Raw genomic sequence first — 19,844 nt, forward strand, 5'->3', positions numbered from 1 at the left:
TTTACTACCTCCACTTGAACTTATACATAGCATTGTCTAGTCAACATCGGAATTATTTCAACGAAATGTTCAAATCTGTTATGTACAACTTTTATTTTACTTGATTATGTGGTAAATTTTATACAATGTTCTAATCATGGCTTGAAATTGATTCAGCACTTTAAGTTTTAAAGATTGCTTAAATTAATAAATATATACACATATTAGACGAAATCTAAATAACTTATAAATCTTCACCGAGTCGTTCGAACTCGCTGACAAAATGTAACATGTCCGTGTGCGTCAGACCGGAATTCTGAAACACGATGCGGAAGAAGTTTGGCAAGTCCTTCTGTGGCTGATAGGTGACCATCATGGTTCCTTCCTTCATCATACGCTCTTTGATCTTCGGCGCGATTTTATGTATCCTCGCGTGGAATTCCGCTTCGTCTTGGATGCTACGCAAACTGGGTGGGACATACCAGAAGCAAATATTGGTGCATTCAGGCTGTGGTAAAACCATTCTGAATCCAGGTCGTTGTTGGATTGTGCGAGTGAAGAACTCTGCGTTGTCGAAAACCTTCTCAATGTGTTGGCGTAGACCATCAGTGCCTTTTGCTTTCCACATAAACCAGAATTTAAGAACATCAGCGCGTCGGCCACATTGGATGTGTTTATCGCCGGTATCGAAACGTGTATCGTAGAATTTATCTTTTTGGAAGAGATACGAAGCGTTTGATGAATGCGCATCCGAAAGAATGCCTTTATGGCGTAGCAAGAGTGTTGAACATTGCTGAGGAGCAGCGAGTAATTTGTGAGGATTCCAAGTAACCGAATCAGCTCTGAAATTTAAATAAGAAATTTAAATTTTTGTTTTACACCAGATAAGTTACTAAATATCACTTAAAATTTACAGGATGTTCAATCACATCTTATAAAAATGTTTAAAAAATGTTACAAAACTACTTTCATTCGTAACCATTAATTGTTTAACATTCTACCGGATTTTAAACGTCAAGGTTTCATCGAAAAAGTAAGTGTAACATAATGATCGTCTGTTGTCTATAATTATATCTATTGTACTGTTGTGTACAATTATTTTTAATAATACTCTTACCTTTCAATTCCAGCCATGAGGTGTTTGTATTTAGGGACATGAGTGCACCGCCTCCCCATGCAGCATCAACGTGCAACCACATGCCGTATTCCTTGCAAATGTCAGCCATTTTGTCAACTGGATCGAATGCGCCGAGGACTGTTGTTCCGGCTGTAGCGCTCACCATGAATGGTTTACCATTTTCAGACAATGCCCGCTCAACTTCAGAACGTAAATGCTCCATGCACATTTTTCCACGGGTGTCAGTTTTAATCAGGTAAACATTATCAGTGCCAAGACCCAAGAAAGAAGCTAGTTTTTTAATGGAGTAATGGGCATCTTCAGATGTGAATAGTACTAGACGCGGTAAACCATGCAATCCTGTTTTCTAAAGTTAAAAAAATCATGTTAATTATTTCTATAAGTTTGATGTTAAATTGTTTTACTTACTTTAATATCCGGCATGAATTTGTATCTCGCGCAACTGATTGCATAACCATTCGCCATGCTGCCACCAGGACAAAAGATACCATCGCCATCTCCATTCGGGAAGCCTACGATTGCTCGCATCTCTTGCAGGACGACTTCCTCCATCAACGAAAACACCGGCGATACTTCGTATGTGTACACGCTGGGATTCAACGCGTCCGTCAGCCATTGCCCAACTAATCCATAGGGATCCAACGACGAAAACAACTGGTTAACAAAATATGGATGCGCAGTCTTTACTGAGTGTTGTATAGTGCTCTTCATCAGCTTCAACAACTCCTCGTGTGTAGCGCCTGTTTTCTTCAACCCGAAATCAAACATGCGTTGCATGTCTTCCGGATTGGTCCATTCCAAAACCTTTGCGTCTCGGGAAGACGCACCGAAGACAGCATCCTTCAACAGGATCTCCAAAGCGTCTTTAAGGAACTTCTCATGGTGATCCTTTTTGGCGATACTTTCAAACGTGGCTTCTTTTGTTGTTTTCGATGTTAAGTTGGTGGATTTTTTAAGAGATTGATACTTTTTTGTTGATTTATGATAAGCCTCGTCGTCGGAGGAGCATGATGCCGTTGAAGAAGCAGTATCGATTGCTTCATCAGTGGCTTCCTCCTCGTGAAAGGCGGCGTCTTCAAGTTGCGGCATGGTGTTTTCGTTGTGTAGGTGTGCGTCCACTCGCGGCGAGCGTCGAACTGCAAGAACGACGTCGGCGCGCTCGGTTTTATCAGCGTGGAGGACCTCGTCGGGGGAGCGAGGTGCATCACGTGTCGCACGCGGCATTCCCCTTTGACGGTCATCGGCGGGGACTGAAACCACAAGTGATAATCTGGTGAGTTTATTTCATCATCTTGTAATTTAAAGATCTAGATTTAAGCATTTTACTTAATTATGGGAATACCATGTTTAAAAACTGAGGAAAAACCCTTCTTATTACGTATGAGTAATTATTTCTTTAGAATTATACCTTACGGAAAATAAAAAAAGTATTGTGTTTATTTTTAAAGTTCGTTGAAGGAATATTTTTATATTTTTACATTAAAAAAATGTTGTTAAATGCATGCGAGGTGGTATGATGGCTCGATGACTTGGAAATTGGTTCATTACCACGTTAATCGAGTGCACACCGAAGACACACAACGTCGATGGTCGATGCAGCGTTAATTGTCGGTAATTACGCGAGCGTGGAACGTGTCTTTCGATTAGTATGAATAAACTATTAATGTGGTAATGTGTGTTATGGAAAATTGCGTTTTGCTATCAATTACATTAACTTTGAATCCACATTTTACTGACTATGCACTTTAGGCATTATATTAACGTACTTTTGATTAAAGGTAGGGTAAAAGAGGGTCACTTAAGGAAAGACTCAAATACTATCTTTATAGTAAAATTTTAACAATTTTAACATTTTTAACAATTTCCAACGTCATTTTTTGCGATAAAATTTCTTTATTATCAGTGAAAATATTAAAATTATTTATTATTTAGAAGTAGTAGTTTAGAAGTAGTTTTCAAATAATATTTTAAATATTATTAAATAATTATTGTAATTATTACAATGTAATATGTAACGAAAGTCCATTCCGTTTGATTTTATTTTTTTATTTGTTTTTTTTTAACTTTACAAGACAAAAGACAGTAAAAGTTGAGGAAGTCCGCAATTTATTTATTTATTAATACGAATAAAAATATATCGCAAAAAAACATAAACAAATCGTGCTGTTGACTTCTGGACAATCGCCTCGGACATAGGCGACACGGGTGTAAGCGTGACAGTAAGCGGCGGTGTCGATTAAATTCGTCCTTCTATCATCTTACGTCCGTAAAATTAACATTTTTATTTAGTTTGATACGAATTTATACGCATTAATGTCTTCTAATACAACAGAACCGTTGTAAGTTTTTATTTTGTCCAAATCAATCACGCGAAGCAATTAAGGAAAAACATGTTCAGGCATTTTAGCTCACGAATGACGTTCGAAGAGATTCCACCTGAACCTTATCGGTTTTTTTACGTCAATTGTTTTCTATTATTATTGTTGGATTTATTTATTGTTGGATTTTTGTGAGTAAAGCAAATATATAATTAATATTTAATGATTGATCGGGGTTTAATCGAGTTGAACGCTTAAAAGTCACATAATTTGCGCATAATTAATGCGATAATACTGACAATTACCTATAACGTACCGCGCTGTCCGCGCCGATGAGTGGCACAAGGTTGTTACGGTATGATTAGTTTACGATTACTATCGCACTTTTTATGCAACTTTTATTACAATTTCAATTTGTATTGTACTTATACATTAATTGTAATTCTCACGTTCTTCTTTTTTTATTTCTCTCTGCGTACCTTTTACAATTTAATTGAGAGTATTTGTTTTGTTTTGATTAATTTATTCGAACAAATTATAACTTGTGAATGTTGATAGTCACTAATCACACTTTAATCAAGCGTCAATAACACTTCGCGCTTTCGCCCGCAAGAGATTGTATTCGTATACAAACAATCATTTTCATGTTTAATATCTTGTGTTAAGCGATAATTAGTTTTACGAGGGTCAATTTTTTGCGATCAAAATTATAATAAATCACCTTCGCGAATATTAATATTAATATTGGATGTAAATATTCAAATACGAATGATGTAAATGAGTAATTCATGGTCGTGTCATACTTAAAATTTGCGCGTTTGTCAATTGCGTGCGAAATGCAAATTAGCGGCCGAAATTTGCTTTGCGCAGAGGTCTTGAACTGTCCCAAATTCGTGTTATCAACGACTATTTACAAACGAGTGTAACCTTAGGAATAATTTGACGCCTAATTACATTTCAATCGTTTTGCAAATACGTTTAGTGTTAGTAAACTTTGATGGTCTTCAAATTATATGACTGTTGGTTGTTTTATGGTTTTGAAGTATCCTGTAGGTGTACAACTTAGTGGTATTTTATGTTGCGTGTTTATGTTGGTACTTTGGTTTGGTTACACTAGCGCCCTCTGTAACGTGTCAAAGAGAGACGATGACCAGTCGATGTTTCACAATCAATCTCAGCAATCTCGTTTGTCTTGACTGCCATCTTGGCATCTCGATATAGAAATTAAGTGACGAATTAATTGTGCAGTGAGAATAATTGTGTGTGTATGGACTCAGTGATTCACGTATGATAATCGAACTACATTTTCCTTATTGTTATAATTCGCATAAGTCTAACCAAATATCAGCCGTGTGTTTTGGGTTTGAGTTTTTTAGGTGAGTCAGCCATTTTGAACAATTTCTTCGTCATTTCTGCCTGCGTAAAATCTTTTTTTACCAACATTGCGGATTATGTCTTTTGTATAAGTGTGTTGTTGCGTTGTTTTTATATTTACTTACCAATTCTTTCTGCGGTTCTATACTAATTAGGTATTGAATGGTATTGAATAATGGAGGATAATTCACAAAAGGGTCCATCAGTGACGGCTATGGCTACGCCACCGCCCAATCTGATGCAACAGACGAATCAGCTTCAGCAACAGCAATCTTGGATATACAATTATCATCCCCAGATGTATTACAATAACATGTACTATGATCAGCAGCAGCAGTATTATGCCATGATGGGCTACTCAGCTGCAGCAGCTAGTACATATAATTCACCCTATGCCAAAGCTCCTCCTCCAACACCACATACCAACGCAAATGCGACTGTCGCGCAGAAAGCAGAAGACAAAACCGTGAGCGCCCTTAATCCTCCACTTCCTCCAGGTCCGCCACCCCCGACGGTGACAGCCTCACCGTCTATATTACAGGCACCTGGCACTTACTACCATCAAGCAAATCAACAGAACCAGCCGGCAAATCCGACTAAGTTTGGTGGAATTCGATTCACTTTACAACCGCGGCAAGCTAATAACATGACACAACAGAATAATTCTCTCACCAGCGGCGCTGCGAAGAAAAAACGTAAGCGCCAACAAAATAAACAACAACAGCAGCAGCAGATGGCATCATTTTATAATCCTCCATTACCACCTCCGGAACAGAAACCGGCTCCACCGCCGGAGAGCATGCCGCCACTTCCTCCTCTACCGCCGGATACGTCGAAACCGCCGCCACCATTGCCGCCATCGATAGTTGCGCAACCCAAACCGCCGCAACCGCAACCAATACCGCCTCCCAAGCTTCCGAATCCTTATGATAATCCTACACAGCATTGGCCCGACGATCTCACCGACTACGTACACCGCGCGTACAAACGTTGTAAGACAAAATTGGACCGAGATCAGGTAGAAATTGTGCTGAAAGGCAAGATAACTTCGGCGACCAGTTCTGGAGATCTGTACGTCCGCGACTGGAAACGCGAGCCGTTGCCGAGCATTCAGAGCGAGAGGAGTCAGCTTGTACCGAAGCTCGTCACTGGCCACTTGGCACAGTTTCAGAATACTTCGCCTCTGCCAAAGAGTCCTACGAAGAAGGCCGGGTTGTCGGCGGCGATGGGAGCGCGTTTGGGTGCCAGGGCATCCACTCTGCGTGGGAGGTCTACATCTTATTCCAGGTCGAGGAGTCGATCTAGGTCGCGTTCGCCAAGTAGTCGTAAAAAATCGCGGAGTCCACGCAAACACAGATCATCCAGGTACGCAATAAAAAATTCAAACTCTGGAAATAGATTAATTGATTGTTTGTTTTGTTACAGTTCCTCTTCCAGCAGTAAAGATAGTTATGTTCCTCTGTCGAAAACAAAGAAAGGTGCCAAGGGCAAGTTATCTGATAGGTTAGGCAACAACAATAATAATCGTAAGCAGCCAAATACGCTCGGCGGCAGTATTGGCAAACAGACAAAGAAACAAAAGCAGAAGGAGAAGAAAGCGGCGGCCGCACATTTTTACTCCGAGTTCGGCGCTGCTGACGTCGAGGAGAACTCACAGCTGTTGCAGCAGCGCGCGGCGCGTTTCCATCAGACAGGCGCTTCGAAATCATCTGCGTCGAGCGGCGGCGACGCCTCCGCGCAGGCTTCGCTCAAGCGGCGCAAACTTTTTAACATGAATCTTGAGAAATTTAGCGAAGATAGCGGCGGCGACTTTGACTGGACCGAATTTCATATCGTCGGCGTGTGCCGCGATGTTGAGAAATCCTTCTATCGGCTCACAAAGGCCCCCGAGCCCGGTGAAGTTCGGCCAGTCGAGGTCCTCAAGCTATCCTTACAGAACGTCAAACGGAAGTGGAAAGAGAAGCCAGACTACTACTACGCATGTGATCAACTCAAATCTATCAGACAGGATCTTACCGTAAGAAATTAACCGTAATTTTTAAACATTATAATAAATGCGCCTTGTTTTAATTTTTAAAGGTGCAAGGAGTTAGGAATGAATTCACAGTGGAGGTCTACGAAACGCATGCGCGTATTGCCTTGGAGAAGGGTGATCACGAAGAGTTCAACCAGTGCCAGACACAGCTGAAAGCTCTTTATGGAGATCTCGGAGGGAAAAATCGCAATGAATTCGTCGCATATCGGATATTGTATTATATCTTTACTAAAAATACTCTAGGTAAACAACTCTTTCTCTATTTTCGAGCAAAGATAAATAATTTTTCTTGGTTGATTATAGATATAATGACCGTAATGAAAGCTTTAACGGACGCAGACAAGTCAGATGATTGCATCGCGTTTGCGTTACGGCTTCGCTCCGCTTGGGGCTGCGGCAATTTCCACAGGTTCTTCCGCATGTACATGAAGGCGCCAAAGATGGCAGGCTTTCTGGTCGATTGGTTTATCGACCGCGAGCGTAAAGAATGTTTAAGGTGTATGATCAAAAGGTAGGTGCCAAACATATCATGATTCATTTCGCGCAATCACATGCGATAACATGAAGCAGTTTCATTTAATTTATTAACATCTCATTTTTAATTTATTTATTTTCTTTACATGGTAGATAACAATGTGATATTCAATTTTTGTGCAATAATATTGCACGTTTATAAATACTAATGAATGCTTCGATTGTTGTTTGTTTTGTATTAATACATACTTGATTAATATTAGACAAATGACAATCGTGGTTTAGGCATTCGGAAGTATCTATTGTGTTTGTATTAATGTGATTTTACCTGTTTAGCTACCGTCAAAACATTTCGGTGAACTTTGTGTCCGGCGAGTTGGCATTCAAATCCCTGGACGATTGTTATGCGTTTCTCGAACCTTTCGGTATTACCTACGCGGATGGCTCGCGCGAGAGCATAGACTGCAAGAGCAGCACGTCTGCCTTGGCAAACATTTGAATCTCGCCCTCCTCATACACTTGCGACGTTTACAACAAACAAATTGAGCGCGACGATGTCAATTTGTCAATTTTCGTTTTAGAAAATATCAAACACACCAACTAAAAACGTAGACAACATCCCATCATTTATAAATCCACATTACAAACCAAAGTAATCATCAAATGATATTTGAAAATTTGCTAAGACGAATATAGAATGAAATGAATGTCCTTTTGGGGCGAACACGCTGAACGGGCACAAAGCATTTAACCTACTCAACGTTAAATAAGCAAACCATTTTTTAAGAGGTACAAGAAAACTTATTCTGTCTACCTGCTATGATATCGTCGGGAGAGACCTGTTGAATAAGCGTAAATAATCTATTTATTAAGGAGTATCGGCGCAGATGGGAGGAGTAAACCCGATCTGCAGCTCTTTTTGTGTACATATGTATATTTAAAGCAACTTTCAATAAACTATTCACGTTCGACATGATGCTGAAAATTAATCGATAATAATCATAAATATTGATAAGAATCCAAAAGTATCCTGATTGTCCTAAAATATAAAGTACTGGGTGAGTGTTTCTTGATAGGATTGCAATTATTATGTTTGTAGTCGACTTTGTAATGTTCTTCCAGATTTTGAGCTTGAAAAAATTGTGGCTTTGATAGAAATTTTTTTTAAGTTCAATTTCTTGAAGAACTTTACCGAACGACATTTTAACTTTATCTTTTTAGCGATATTTGATTTGATCATATCTTCTTGACTTAATATTTTTGTACAAATGCACTGCGTTTGTGTAATGATTCAGAGTAATCGATTCTGACTGTTAATATTTCTGAGGAAATTGAAGTGAGTGTGTGGTTACGATGATAACATTGTTGATTCAATCCTTGTTAATTAATTCTATTGTGTACGATAAACAAGTCGAGTTGCGACCGGGCCGAGCAAGTTAAAGTCTCCGCACATGTGGAGAGCTCCCGCAGTCGAACCCAAGTCAAGTCATAATTAATGGACTTGTGAACGGTTGCGTCGAGTGTCGTGCGAGCGTCTTCTCATGCCAGCTGTGCGTGCGTGCGGCTTGGGATGCGGCCGCCGCGGTTAGATAAACATTCGCCGTTGCGAACGCACGCGATAAGATAAACGACGACGTGCGTTGGGCGGAGGCTCACGGCGATATCAGAGCGCGGTGGAAACGTGCGCGAAATGGCCGATGTTGACGATTACGAACATTACGACCACCGGCCTCGTATCGTTGCAGTAATACCCAAGAAGATGCACATCGAGCGAATGGATTCGACAGACTCGGTGGATCGAGCAGAGCAGAATCAACCAAAGACGCCGCCGACGCCACCAACAAGAAGCGTGGATAACGCGAAATACGGTCGCCTGGCGACTGTATCCGAGGAGACAACAACGATGAAAACAAAAGACGACGACTTCGTTAATAACAACAGGTCGCGCTGGTCGGGCAGCCCAAATCCGACTGAACGAGTTGCTGCTGCAGTTGCTGAAGTTGAATCTATTACGACCGGCGGTCAGCGCGTCGGCGTCGGCAGTGCGAATGCGGCACAGCAGCACCACCAACGCGAAAATAACTTCAATTCGCTGCACCAGCAAAAACGTGTTCAACCCGTTGAGTATCATGACGTCAGGCATGTCGAGCGCGTGGAAGCAGGATGGACCAATGCCGGACACATGGAGCAAGACAAACATGACGGACGGGTCGCTCAGGTGCGCGTCAGCATTCAACCCATTCAGCCAATCAGCACAGACGCAGACGGAAATACGCGTTTGAGTACGATAGAAGAAAATAACCGACTGGCGCAGTTACGCAAAGAATACGAGTTCGACAAGGACAGAACTGATCATCACAGTCTTGCGGGTTTGCTTAAAGGTAAATAAATTATCTCATTTCTAACAAACGCATAACAACTGCACAATCATGTGCCGTTTTGTTTAATACTTACAAAGTTACACATATAACATTCTCTAGTTTTCATTAAACTAAACACGCGTCGCTTGTTTTATAAATTTAGACTTGGGAGCAGCTAAAAGAAACATGGCTACGCTAAGTCCTAAGTCGCCCAAACCAGCCGTGTCAAAAACGGACAAGGAGGAATCCATCTGGGATAAGATTGGTACACTTGGCAGGAAGAAGCGCATTAAGGAAGGTAAATACTGATAATTTCAGGCGACCTTTTCTCTATTTGTGTTAAAAAGTCGAGATGAGTTAGCCTTTTATGGTTATGTTTGTTTTAATAAGTGGGCGAGACAACATCGTTAAACAAATGTTACACTTTTAACGCGACTATCAGTTCAAGTGGTTTACTTTGCAATTTTTTCAGTGCAAGAAGTACAGGAGGAGGGTAAACATGCCATCGATTCACCTGGACTGCCACATTTTCCGACTACGTCTCCAGAGGATTATGATTTAGGTAAACAAAAATATATCAATTTATTTCTTTAAAAAACCAAACTAAAATTATAATAAATAGAGGAAAACGAAGAACGCTGCATGATAGACCATGGCGTTTACACAAATCCACTCTTCATTAAACTGGTCAATGTCCTCATCAATTGGATCAATGATGAGTTGGCCTCTCAAAGAATCATTGTGCAAGATCTTGCTGAAGACTTGTATGATGGTCAAGTATTGCAGAAATTGCTGGAGAAGCTCACCGGCGATAAATTGGACGTGCGTGAGGTAACGCAGTCTGAAGAGGGGCAGAAGCAGAAATTGCACGCGGTTCTCAGTCACTTCAACCATGTGCTCGGTTTGTCGCGCACTGGCTCCAAGAAGTGGAATGTCGAAGCGATTCATTCGAAAAACATTGTCTCGATTATGCATCTTTTGGTGGCACTTGCACGTCATTTCCGCCCGCCTGTCCGTCTTACTGAGCATGTAAGCGTTCCTGTGGTTATTGTGAAGAAGCTCGGTGGACATTTGGATCATCGTACAGTCACAGAGGTGATTACTACATCGTATGATGATGTTGGGCTGAGATGGGAACGCGATGCGATTGATACGCTGTTTGATCATGCGCCGGAAAAGCTTCAGATGGTTAAAAAGGTAAGTTAATAAAAGTCTGTTATAAAATATTTAATTTATATAAAAAACATTGAAAATATTTCAGAGCCTTGTTACTTTTGTAAATAAACATCTCACCAAGATAAATCTCGAGGTGACCGAGATTGAAACGCAATTCCACGACGGTGTGTACTTGACGTTCTTGATGGGCCTGCTTGAAGGCTTCTTCGTACCGCTGCACTCGTTCCATTCGACGCCGAAAGACTTTGAGCAGAAAGTTCACAACGTTTGCTTCGCCTTCGAGCTGATGGAGGAAGTAGGTATCACCAAACTTAAAGCGCGACCCGAAGGTAAGAAATTTTTAATGTTTTTATATAAAAAAAAAAATCAATGTTTCCAAATATTTGCAGATATTGTTAACCAAGATCTTAAATCGACGCTACGCGTACTTTACACGTTGTTTAACCGGTACAAACACTTGTAAATGATGTTTTTAACCAAAACTTTACAAGGTAGGATAGATTTTATTTGAATCTATCGTGGAACTGCCATTTGTCTTCGTATTTTGTAACATCGCGTGTACAATACTGACGCCATGAGTCTTCTAGAGTGTGCCTTAATTGTCGTTAACAGAGCCTTAACATAATTTATTAACTTCAAAGTTTAGAATTTTAAAACAAAGTATATACAAAGAATTATATTTATTATAATATAATAATTTTATTAACTAAGTAATAAAGAAGTATTAACATAAGTTGATTATGTTATCAATCATCATCTTCCATTTGAATTTCATTTTGAAGTTTTTGAATTGTATCTTTGCTGGCTGTTGCTAGAAACTTCTCATATTGTTCAGGAATGCACTGGAATCTTCTTACTTTACCCCTAAGTTGTTTCCATGTCTCTTGGTTGTAGTTTTTCTTGTCCTTGGCCATTGCTTTGAAGTCTAAGCCATGTTTAGTCAGCATGTAAGTGATGAAGTCTACTTGTCCTTTTGGGAGTCTGAACATCTTTGCTCTGGGTGCATTTGCATCATCTATGAGTGCCTCCAAGACATGTTTCTTTGACTCAATTGGTGTCTTTGTTGCTGACTGGGAAAGATCTTCCACATCCCACTCATCATGATCACTATCTGCTGATTCATCCTTAGATGTAGCTAGAGCTTTAGCTTTGGCAAGTTTTTCTTTCCTTGTTACTGTGATTTTAAATGTATCATTGGGGTCATAGCATATTCCCATTTCCTTGAGGTTTGTTTGAAGTGATTTCTTTGAGTCCCATGCTGATTTAATTTCCTTGCTGCATACATACAACAATCACATAATAAACTTTTGTGTAATTTATAAATACAAATGTTACTTGTAAACAATCTACTCACCAGTTAATGTTTCCTTCACTGAATTGTTTATTTCGCAGACGTTTACGATTCCTGTTGTGATTGTATACTTTTCTTCGACGTTGCTTTCTTAACTTCGGCATTTTCAATCAAAGAGCACACACGTGTGGTAATGTGAAGATTCAAAATATAACCTAGACATCAAGTCTCAATCGCTCCAAAGTGAAAGTCCCTAAATATCCCCAGATGAAAGAAAAAGCTGTTTGGGTTATTAAATAAGCGGCCATTGTTTGCGTAGCACGTGAGCAGTGTACGCTTCATACGTTTTGTGTCCACCAATAACGAAATGTAAGTGCAAACCTGATATCACATCGCCCAATTTCCAATAAACACATCAATAAAAGTGATATAAATAGAGTTAGCCATATGCATTCCACTTATCCATCCAAATGACTGATGGTGTTGCTGAGCAGCTGAAGCGGTTCGTATTTACTTCGAAAGTAAATATTAAGGGTGAAACTAAGGAGGAGAAATTGGAAGTTGTTATTCCTGAGGTACTGCTATTAAAATTCTCTGAAAAATACTTTGCATTTATGGCAACTTCTTCACTTTCCTGTAGTTTCTTACCTAACCTATGACTATTATACTTGAGAATATAGAACTGTATTACTTCTACATTTTTAAAATTTATTTATATTAGATATTGTTATATAAGGTACTAGCAAACTAAACAAACTCAGATAGCCTCAAATGTATGGTTAGTTAGTTTTCAGTGGAGGGTACATAATTGATCTTTACTATATTATATGGATTGTACTTGGTGCATATTTTTAAATATTGTATTTTTACAGTTACTGCAAGCAAGCTACTCATTTTATACCTGGCCATCAGCACCAGTGTTGGCTTGGTTCCTGTGGGAAAACCGCGCTGCAATAATCAATAAAAACATCCTTGAAATTGGATCTGGAACAGCCCTTCCTGGCATTCTAGCAGCCAAGTGTGGAGCGAACGTCACTCTCAGTGATTCCGTTACGCTCCCAAAGTCGCTTGCGCACATTCAACGCAGTTGCGTTCTTAACAATCTGAAACTCGACGAGAACATTCGGCTGATTGGTCTAACTTGGGGCTTATTTCTGAATAATTTTGAGAGTTTAGGGCCCATTGACTATATTCTTGGCTCGGACTGCTTCTACGATCCGACCATTTTTGAAGATATTCTCGTGAGCGTCGCTTATGTTCTGGATTTAAATCCCGGAGCAAAATTCCTCTGCACATATCAGGAGCGCAGTTCAGACTGGACGATTGAGCCTTTGTTAGACAAGTGGCAACTCAAGTGTCAAGTGCATTCGATTGCGGATCTAGGCGCAAACGCTGGATTTGACATTCACAAATTAATTGGTGATCATTGCATTCAGCTGATTGAAATTTGCCGCTGAGCAAGTTCTACTAAATTTATAAGTTAATTATGGCTTCCAATGCAGCAAGGCAAGCTCTGAAATTATACGTCGGTAATCTGCCTTGGACCATTGGCACACAGGAATTGAAACACTACTTCAGCAAGTTCGGGCACATTAATTCGGCGTCAGTTGTCTTCGATAAGAATACAGGGCTATCAAAGAACTACGGTTTTGTTGTCTACAGTAACAAGGAGGGTTTTGAAAGTGCCACTAACTCCACAAATCATTTTCTTGAAGGAAACAATTTAAAAGTTGAAGCCGCCAATTAAATCCGCGGATATCATCAATAATTAACACCCAAATATTGTAGACAAGTAGTAAACACGCTATAAAAGTAGTAATTAATAGGTAGATATATCATAATCATGGATAACTTTCAAGACTTTGAAGAGCTGGGAATTAATGATAATGAAGAACCGTCTGATTTTCAAACGGCGGCCAACCATGTACAGAAACTAGCATCAAAATTGGAGAATGCCGATCTTTTGCAACTTTATGGATTTTATAAGCAAGGCCTTGAAGGTATGAATATTAATTTAAAAAAATAGGCGAGTAAATATTATTTTTTAAATGAAATGATTTGTTATTTAGGAAATTGCAATGTTCCCAAACCAAGTTGGTACGATTTTCGAGCAAAGTCCAAATGGGAGGCATGGAACGCTTTACAGGATATGCCACAATCTGTAGCGAAGGAGAAATACATAGAACTCGTGTCGAAGTTAGACACTTCATTCGCCAAAGATGGTGTCGGACAGCAAAGCACCACCAAAGAAAGTTGGGTCACTGTCTCTACGCTACAGAAACCCGAGGAAAGCGATGAAGACCAGGATGCCGATGAACTCATTGCATCTGTCAAGGCTGGTGATCATGTTGCAGTGGACCACTTCTTGTGCGATTCTAAGGAGAAATACAGCAAGGATTTCGACTGGAATCGACTTGACAAGGATGGTATGGCCCTTATTCACTGGGCCACTGATCGAGGCTGTACAAAGATTATCAAAAGTCTTGTGGAAAACGGCGCGGATATTCAGGCAAAGGACGCTGAGGGACAAACCGCCATTCACTATGCGTCTAGTTGTGGCCACTTGGAGTGTGTGGAGTTGCTTTTAGAATTGGGAGCAGATGCTACTATTAAGGACAACGACGGAGCGGATGCGTACGATGCTGCTGCCGATGATGCCGTGAAGGAGTTCCTGAAGAAATGCAGTCTTAATATTGGATAGTACAGGTATGAGGGTTTTGCAGGAGCTGTTATGGCGTGGAAACGTAGTAGTGTAAATTAGCCATTTTGTAAATGTTTTCTTTACAAATAAAAATTATTAAATTTATAAGTATTTCGTAGGTATCGGAAAAACTAGATATTTTCATGATTGTTTTTATTCAGATAAACGGGAACTCTTCGGGGTATTTGCACATTTTCTTAAGATTCTCATTGCACAACAATTTTTCTCAACGATATCATATTACCGCTTTGGTTTCTACGTTAAAAATATTGTGCCCACGACATGCTTAAGTATCTGTACATATAAAGGAATACATACAAAACTTTATAGTTAAATCTTTAGTTATTAAATCTGTCCTTTTAAAATAGAAATTGTATATCACAATGTTTTGATTTTAACTTCACACGGTTATCGGTGTTTCGTGTACAGATATAAACAACTTTTTTATCGCTTGTAACCAGTTTCATGCTGCGTTCGTGCTACGAAGGTTCGAACGTTTCAGTGTGATTTTATTTGCACGAGGCTTGCTACCTTTCTTTCATTCATTTCGATTAAATTAATTCCATTACAATTTGTCGATTAATAACCGCAGTTACAGATGTCTACAGTATTTTGCAAACGATGAGTTGCGCGTGAAATTATTTTAAAACTCATGTTTATCTGTGAATTAGTGGTTCGACGGCTATTGGATTATTTCGATGCAGGGAATTGTATCCTATGAATAATTTCGAGTAAGTGTAATTAACGCCTGTCCACAACAGGTTTTCATTCACCGAATATTGCCGGTGAAAATAGCGCTTGTCATCTAAGTTTGTTGTCCGACGGAACAGACTTAATAAAATAAGAGTGCAGCATAATGCTAGTCCTAACACGTGTTTTTTCTGTTACAGTACTTTCTTTGTTTACCCGATGCACTAGTAAGTTTCTAAACATTATTGCATAATGATTATATTTTCGTCTTAAGTCTTAAATCGTAATGACTCAAAATTGACGCGGGCCGTCGGATGCATTTTTGGTCGCGCTGCGGATTGTGGTTTTTTTTCTTGACGATCGTCGGTTTAATTCACGTATTTCTCTTTGATGTCATTTTCTTTTAATTTTATAATAATGCAGTCGCGTTGATTCTAGTAATTTGAGAATCAATTATTGAATGTAATATATTTGTAAAATACGATTTGAATTTACTTCAACGCTTGTGCATGAGATGCCGTCCGCCGGTACATTTTGCCTTGTTTGTAACGTATCTGGAGAACGCGTCGTAAAGAAAATTTCCATACCAAAATAAAATTATAAGTGTTTTATTTCACTCTACCTAAGGTTTGTATTTTAATTTTTTGGTATTTATATTTTTATTTTAAGATATTTATGTTAAGATGTTCTAGTGATATTACATGTATCACCGTATATATTTTTCATTGCCCTCCAATGAAAAACTGACTATATTTATCGTTTACGGGAGTGTTCGTTCTTGAACATTGGATTTTAATTATAAATGTGTTAATGTCTGTATATACACCCTGTATATTCCTTGTAAATTTGATTTGGTGTGAATATTGACTATATTTGTAGTTTTAAAATTTTCTTCTTACAACACCTTGTATATTTTTACCCACGTAGAATATTGTCTTTATTTGTGAGTTTTGGGTGTTCTCTGTTTTGAACTTGGGATTTTCTTTTCGGGACACCCTGTATATTCGTTTTCCTTTATACTTTGAATTTTCTTTTTGCAACACCTTGTATATTAGTTTTCCCAGAGCATCGGGTAAAAACGAGCAATATTTGTAGTGTTTGGATGTTTTCCTTTTGAACGTTGCATTTTCATTTTGTAACACTCGATATATTTGCTTTCATTTTCAACAACGTAGAAAATGAACTATTTGCTAATTTCCTTATTCCGGTAGAACTTGACGAAGTGGTACTTGCTTATATGTGCGCGGTTTAGCAGGTCGTAAGTCCTGTTTCAATATGGCGACATTGTTGTTGACTTGTAAAGTTTAAACTTGCATTCTATTGTTAATAAAGAAATAGTAAGATATATTGACTTCTTTGATTTGTATGTACAGCTTCTATCATTTCAGCGAGAGGTCCCTCTCTCAGGGGACTATCCCCTCTATAAAAATTGTTAAAGTCACCTGTATGATTTGTGCACTCCTTCTTTCATTTCAGCTACAGGTCAGAACTTGTAAGAATATTTTAAAGTGTTACCTCTCCTGAGACGACTTAAAACTTATAAATATTTGAACAAGACCTTATAAGGATTGTCCTTATAAGGAGTTCCCTCTCTCTGGGGGTGATCCCCCACCATAAAAATTGTTGATATGCCTGATAATTTCGGGGATGAAGCGCAGAGACATCGCAGCTGTAGGATGGGCCGGGAGCAATGGACGGATCGACGCAGTGGACTGTCTAACGACACGCGTCAAAAAATTTAAAAATTTGATCCTCCCCTGTTCTCTTTCTTCTATCTTCTCCTCTTCTCTACTCTACTCCCTGTTCTCTCTTCTTTCTATCTTCTCTACTACTCCTTCTTCTATTTCTGTGTTCTCCGCTTCTCGAGTTGCTCATATTGCCTTCACTTGTATTTCAATTTCTCTTACATTTCGTTGCAATTCATATATGCAACCCAAATTTCTCCTGATATTTTTATATTTGAGAAAAATGCCTTCTACACCTGAGACTCGATCCGTGTCTACTAGCATGCCAGCAGGTGCACGCCTCCACTCGACCACCGAGTGTTTTTATTGTTGCTATTTGATTCTTATATTTATGTTTCTATTTTATTCAACTTTTAAAAACAACAACACAATTCAAGCAACAGTTAGTTATGTTATACCCGCTGCACACACATAAAACTTATATGCCATATTATTTAAAACTGAAAACGACAAAGAGGATACCACAAAGTAATATGAATGAGAATATTATTATTTATTTTATTGACAACATTTACAAATTCATACATACATTTATAAGAAAAACATTGGCGACTATCAAATCCTATGGAGGACTTGCCTTAAAACATGACGCAACTGTTAACCTTCTGCAATGAATATAACAAACTGCAAGGCCCTTCAATTCGGAAACATTTTCACCGTGCAGATACGTTGCCTATTTATTCGAATGAAATACAAATCCGTGATATTCTTCTTTTTACACTCGAAAACTAATCACAGACGGCCGATGGAAATGCGCACGTTATCTTGCAAAAATCGAATAAATCCGGCCATTGTATATTGAATATAGACTGCACGCAGTCACGGGGTTTTGCCATTGCGATGCACCCAAAATCAAATTTTATCGGCCGACGGAATACACACGCATACATGGTGAGGTCTCTTAATTCTGAAGTCCACTCTCCCCTCACGATAAATCATTTAGTCAGTAGTTGAGGGCAATCGATGACTAAATGATTCTAATGCTTGTACCGAGTTAAAATCTTCAGAAATGCAAATAGTCGCGATGAAGATAAAGAAACACGCGCACACCGCACAACAGTGCACGACGGACTAAACGGGAGAATGCAACAGCCGTCACGAATGGTGATAAGACTGCGAACAGTCTATATCTGGGAAAATTATTCCGAACTTATTGTGACACCGCGTTCACGTGTTATATCAAAAAAACTACAATTCCTAGTACAACGAGTACTAGTGCGTATAAACACAACTTTCAATATAACTTGCGTTACGGAATTTTCTTGCAATAAATTTAGATACAGGGCAATACAGAATTTAACTCTGCTTCTAGGAAAATTAGTCCGAACTTATTATAACACCGCGTTCGCGTGCTATATTAAAAAAACTACAATTCCTAGCGCAACGAGTACTAGTGCGTATACACACAACTTTGAATATAACTCGCGTTGCGAAATTTTCTTGCAATAAATTGCAATACAGGGCGATACAGAATTTAATTCTGCCTCCGGGAAAATTATTCCGAACTTATTGTGACACCGCGTTCGCGGTTATATCAAAAAAACTACAATTTCAATACAGGGAGATTCAATACTGAGCCGTCGAGAGCGAGCGCTGGCCTCGGTAATCGTTAATTTTTTGCTTTTTTTTTGTATTTGCAATTTAAAAGCGATCAACCGGGCGCCGAGGAATTTATCCCAGTTGACCCCCCTCTCAACAGCAAATGTAAATTTGACCAAAAAATATAATTGCATTATAAACTTACCAGTGTACAGCTTATCGGACTGCCAGGCACAACGAATGCTGTAACTTAACAAAAACATTAATTAAAATAAATATATTTCATTCATTTGAATTATGTTATAATTAACAATCAACCCAAAATAAACAATTTGTGCTGTTAAAATACTTACACGAGCCTGATGGATCTTTCTTAATGGGGGCGATATATATCCGATTAATTTAGTAACCTACACTAAACACAACGCCGAGTGAAGAATGTTATCAAATCCTCTGTCACGTGACTTGTAATATACGTAACAAACGCGATCAAAAAACCGACATTTCCTAACATTAAACAAATTATTCGCAAAGTACAAATAAATAGTCGATTGATCTTCGAGTATAACACAAATTTTGAATATTGAAGTCCGAATAAACGATATAAGTCTCTCAAAACACGACTGAATTAACGAGCGACCGGCACGAAACTGGCTGCAATCCACCGATAGTGCATGCCGAAACTGCGTAAACAACGACGGGACAGTATATGATAAGAAAGCAAGAGGTGCGCAAAGACGGCGCGTCGAAGGCACGCGACCTTGTGTGCGAATTTGCAATAGTCACATTACCTGTGATCTAAACTAAACTAGACTTCGCTGCATGTAGCAAGTTGATGCGGCGCTAGGAGACAGTGCGCGGGACACATGCGTTGAATATGTTGTTTACACCGAATCGCAGGAAAACAGCATTTTATACAAAACTATTCTCCTTCCCACGTTTGTCGATAAATATAATAATAAGCCGTATAACTCGATTTTATTATTTTTAGTGCATCTTAGTGATGAGATTTAGACTATTATAA

At 39.0% G+C, this 19,844-nt stretch overlaps 7 protein-coding genes across 8 annotated transcripts; 5 read left to right on the forward strand and 2 right to left on the reverse strand.

Annotated features, from left to right (window-relative positions):
• Positions 1-76: 76 nt before the first annotated feature.
• LOC135793574 (cysteine sulfinic acid decarboxylase-like) lies at positions 77-5,021 on the reverse strand. Its single transcript, XM_065304588.1, is given in 5 exon segments — positions 77-821; positions 1,097-1,130; positions 1,133-1,463; positions 1,526-2,367; positions 4,935-5,021. Coding segments are annotated over 4 exon segments (1,779 nt in total). The 5' UTR covers positions 2,342-2,367; positions 4,935-5,021; the 3' UTR covers positions 77-223.
• LOC135793570 (leukocyte receptor cluster member 8 homolog) lies at positions 4,985-8,289 on the forward strand. Its single transcript, XM_065304583.1, has 5 exons — positions 4,985-6,174; positions 6,235-6,826; positions 6,889-7,087; positions 7,148-7,355; positions 7,655-8,289. Exons 1-5 carry the CDS (start codon positions 4,985-4,987, stop codon positions 7,815-7,817), a joined length of 2,352 nt encoding a protein of 783 aa, XP_065160655.1. The 3' UTR covers positions 7,818-8,289.
• Positions 8,290-8,828: 539 nt separating this feature from the next.
• Positions 8,829-11,587, forward strand: parvin (beta-parvin). The gene is made up of 6 exons (XM_065304587.1): positions 8,829-9,699; positions 9,842-9,976; positions 10,151-10,240; positions 10,301-10,875; positions 10,940-11,183; positions 11,244-11,587. Exons 1-6 carry the CDS (start codon positions 9,009-9,011, stop codon positions 11,315-11,317), a joined length of 1,809 nt encoding a protein of 602 aa, XP_065160659.1. The 5' UTR covers positions 8,829-9,008; the 3' UTR covers positions 11,318-11,587.
• Positions 11,466-12,347, reverse strand: LOC135793581 (nucleolar protein 16). Its single transcript, XM_065304594.1, has 2 exons — positions 12,209-12,347; positions 11,466-12,129 (listed from the first exon to the last, which is right to left on the reverse strand). The coding sequence occupies exons 1-2, from the start codon at positions 12,307-12,309 to the stop codon at positions 11,601-11,603; spliced, it is 630 nt and encodes a 209-aa protein (XP_065160666.1). The 5' UTR covers positions 12,310-12,347; the 3' UTR covers positions 11,466-11,600.
• A 26-nt stretch (positions 12,348-12,373) lies between these two features.
• Positions 12,374-13,602, forward strand: LOC135793579 (histone-arginine methyltransferase METTL23). 2 transcript variants are annotated; one of them, XM_065304593.1, is made up of 3 exons: positions 12,438-12,514; positions 12,583-12,720; positions 13,018-13,602. In XM_065304593.1, exons 2-3 carry the CDS (start codon positions 12,616-12,618, stop codon positions 13,600-13,602), a joined length of 690 nt encoding a protein of 229 aa, XP_065160665.1. In that variant the 5' UTR covers positions 12,438-12,514; positions 12,583-12,615. The 2 variants fall into 2 exon arrangements, 1 of the variants encoding a protein (XP_065160665.1); XR_010548653.1 differs by lacking the exon at positions 12,583-12,720 and having other exon boundaries at positions 12,374-12,514; positions 13,018-13,159.
• Positions 13,603-13,631: 29 nt separating this feature from the next.
• LOC135793582 (SRA stem-loop-interacting RNA-binding protein, mitochondrial-like) lies at positions 13,632-13,892 on the forward strand. The gene has a single exon (XM_065304595.1). The coding sequence runs from the start codon at positions 13,632-13,634 to the stop codon at positions 13,890-13,892; it is 261 nt and encodes an 86-aa protein (XP_065160667.1).
• A 96-nt stretch (positions 13,893-13,988) lies between these two features.
• On the forward strand, positions 13,989-14,954 carry LOC135793577 (acyl-CoA-binding domain-containing protein anorexia). Its single transcript, XM_065304591.1, has 2 exons — positions 13,989-14,145; positions 14,215-14,954. Exons 1-2 carry the CDS (start codon positions 13,989-13,991, stop codon positions 14,844-14,846), a joined length of 789 nt encoding a protein of 262 aa, XP_065160663.1. The 3' UTR covers positions 14,847-14,954.
• The last annotated feature ends 4,890 nt before the right edge of the window (positions 14,955-19,844 follow it).

Source organism: Atheta coriaria, unplaced genomic scaffold (genome assembly GCF_025399875.1).
Source record: "Atheta coriaria isolate IRGN ID8LTWV9N9 unplaced genomic scaffold, Caltech_Dcor_3.1 hic_scaffold_6_pilon, whole genome shotgun sequence".
NCBI lineage: Eukaryota > Metazoa > Arthropoda > Insecta > Coleoptera > Staphylinidae > Dalotia > Dalotia coriaria.

Excerpts from the sequence above, each read along its gene's own strand:
- LOC135793579 (XM_065304593.1), top strand. The coding sequence starts at position 12,616 with ATGACTGATGGTGTTGCTGAGCAGCTGAAGCGGTTCGTATTTACTTCG. Across the intron at positions 12,721-13,017 it reads TGGAAGTTGTTATTCCTGAG|TTACTGCAAGCAAGCTACTC; the intron begins GTACTGCTATTA and ends GTATTTTTACAG.
- LOC135793582 (XM_065304595.1), top strand. The coding sequence starts at position 13,632 with ATGGCTTCCAATGCAGCAAGGCAAGCTCTGAAATTATACGTCGGTAAT.
- LOC135793577 (XM_065304591.1), top strand. The coding sequence starts at position 13,989 with ATGGATAACTTTCAAGACTTTGAAGAGCTGGGAATTAATGATAATGAA. Across the intron at positions 14,146-14,214 it reads TTATAAGCAAGGCCTTGAAG|GAAATTGCAATGTTCCCAAA; the intron begins GTATGAATATTA and ends TTTGTTATTTAG.
- LOC135793570 (XM_065304583.1), top strand. The coding sequence starts at position 4,985 with ATGGAGGATAATTCACAAAAGGGTCCATCAGTGACGGCTATGGCTACG. Across the intron at positions 7,088-7,147 it reads CTTTACTAAAAATACTCTAG|ATATAATGACCGTAATGAAA; the intron begins GTAAACAACTCT and ends GGTTGATTATAG. Across the intron at positions 7,356-7,654 it reads TTAAGGTGTATGATCAAAAG|CTACCGTCAAAACATTTCGG; the intron begins GTAGGTGCCAAA and ends TTACCTGTTTAG.
- LOC135793581 (XM_065304594.1), bottom strand. The coding sequence starts at position 12,309 with ATGCCGAAGTTAAGAAAGCAACGTCGAAGAAAAGTATACAATCACAAC. Across the intron at positions 12,130-12,208 it reads AGTGAAGGAAACATTAACTG|CAAGGAAATTAAATCAGCAT; the intron begins GTGAGTAGATTG and ends GTATGTATGCAG.
- parvin (XM_065304587.1), top strand. The coding sequence starts at position 9,009 with ATGGCCGATGTTGACGATTACGAACATTACGACCACCGGCCTCGTATC. Across the intron at positions 10,876-10,939 it reads AGCTTCAGATGGTTAAAAAG|AGCCTTGTTACTTTTGTAAA; the intron begins GTAAGTTAATAA and ends AAAATATTTCAG. Across the intron at positions 11,184-11,243 it reads ACTTAAAGCGCGACCCGAAG|ATATTGTTAACCAAGATCTT; the intron begins GTAAGAAATTTT and ends AAATATTTGCAG.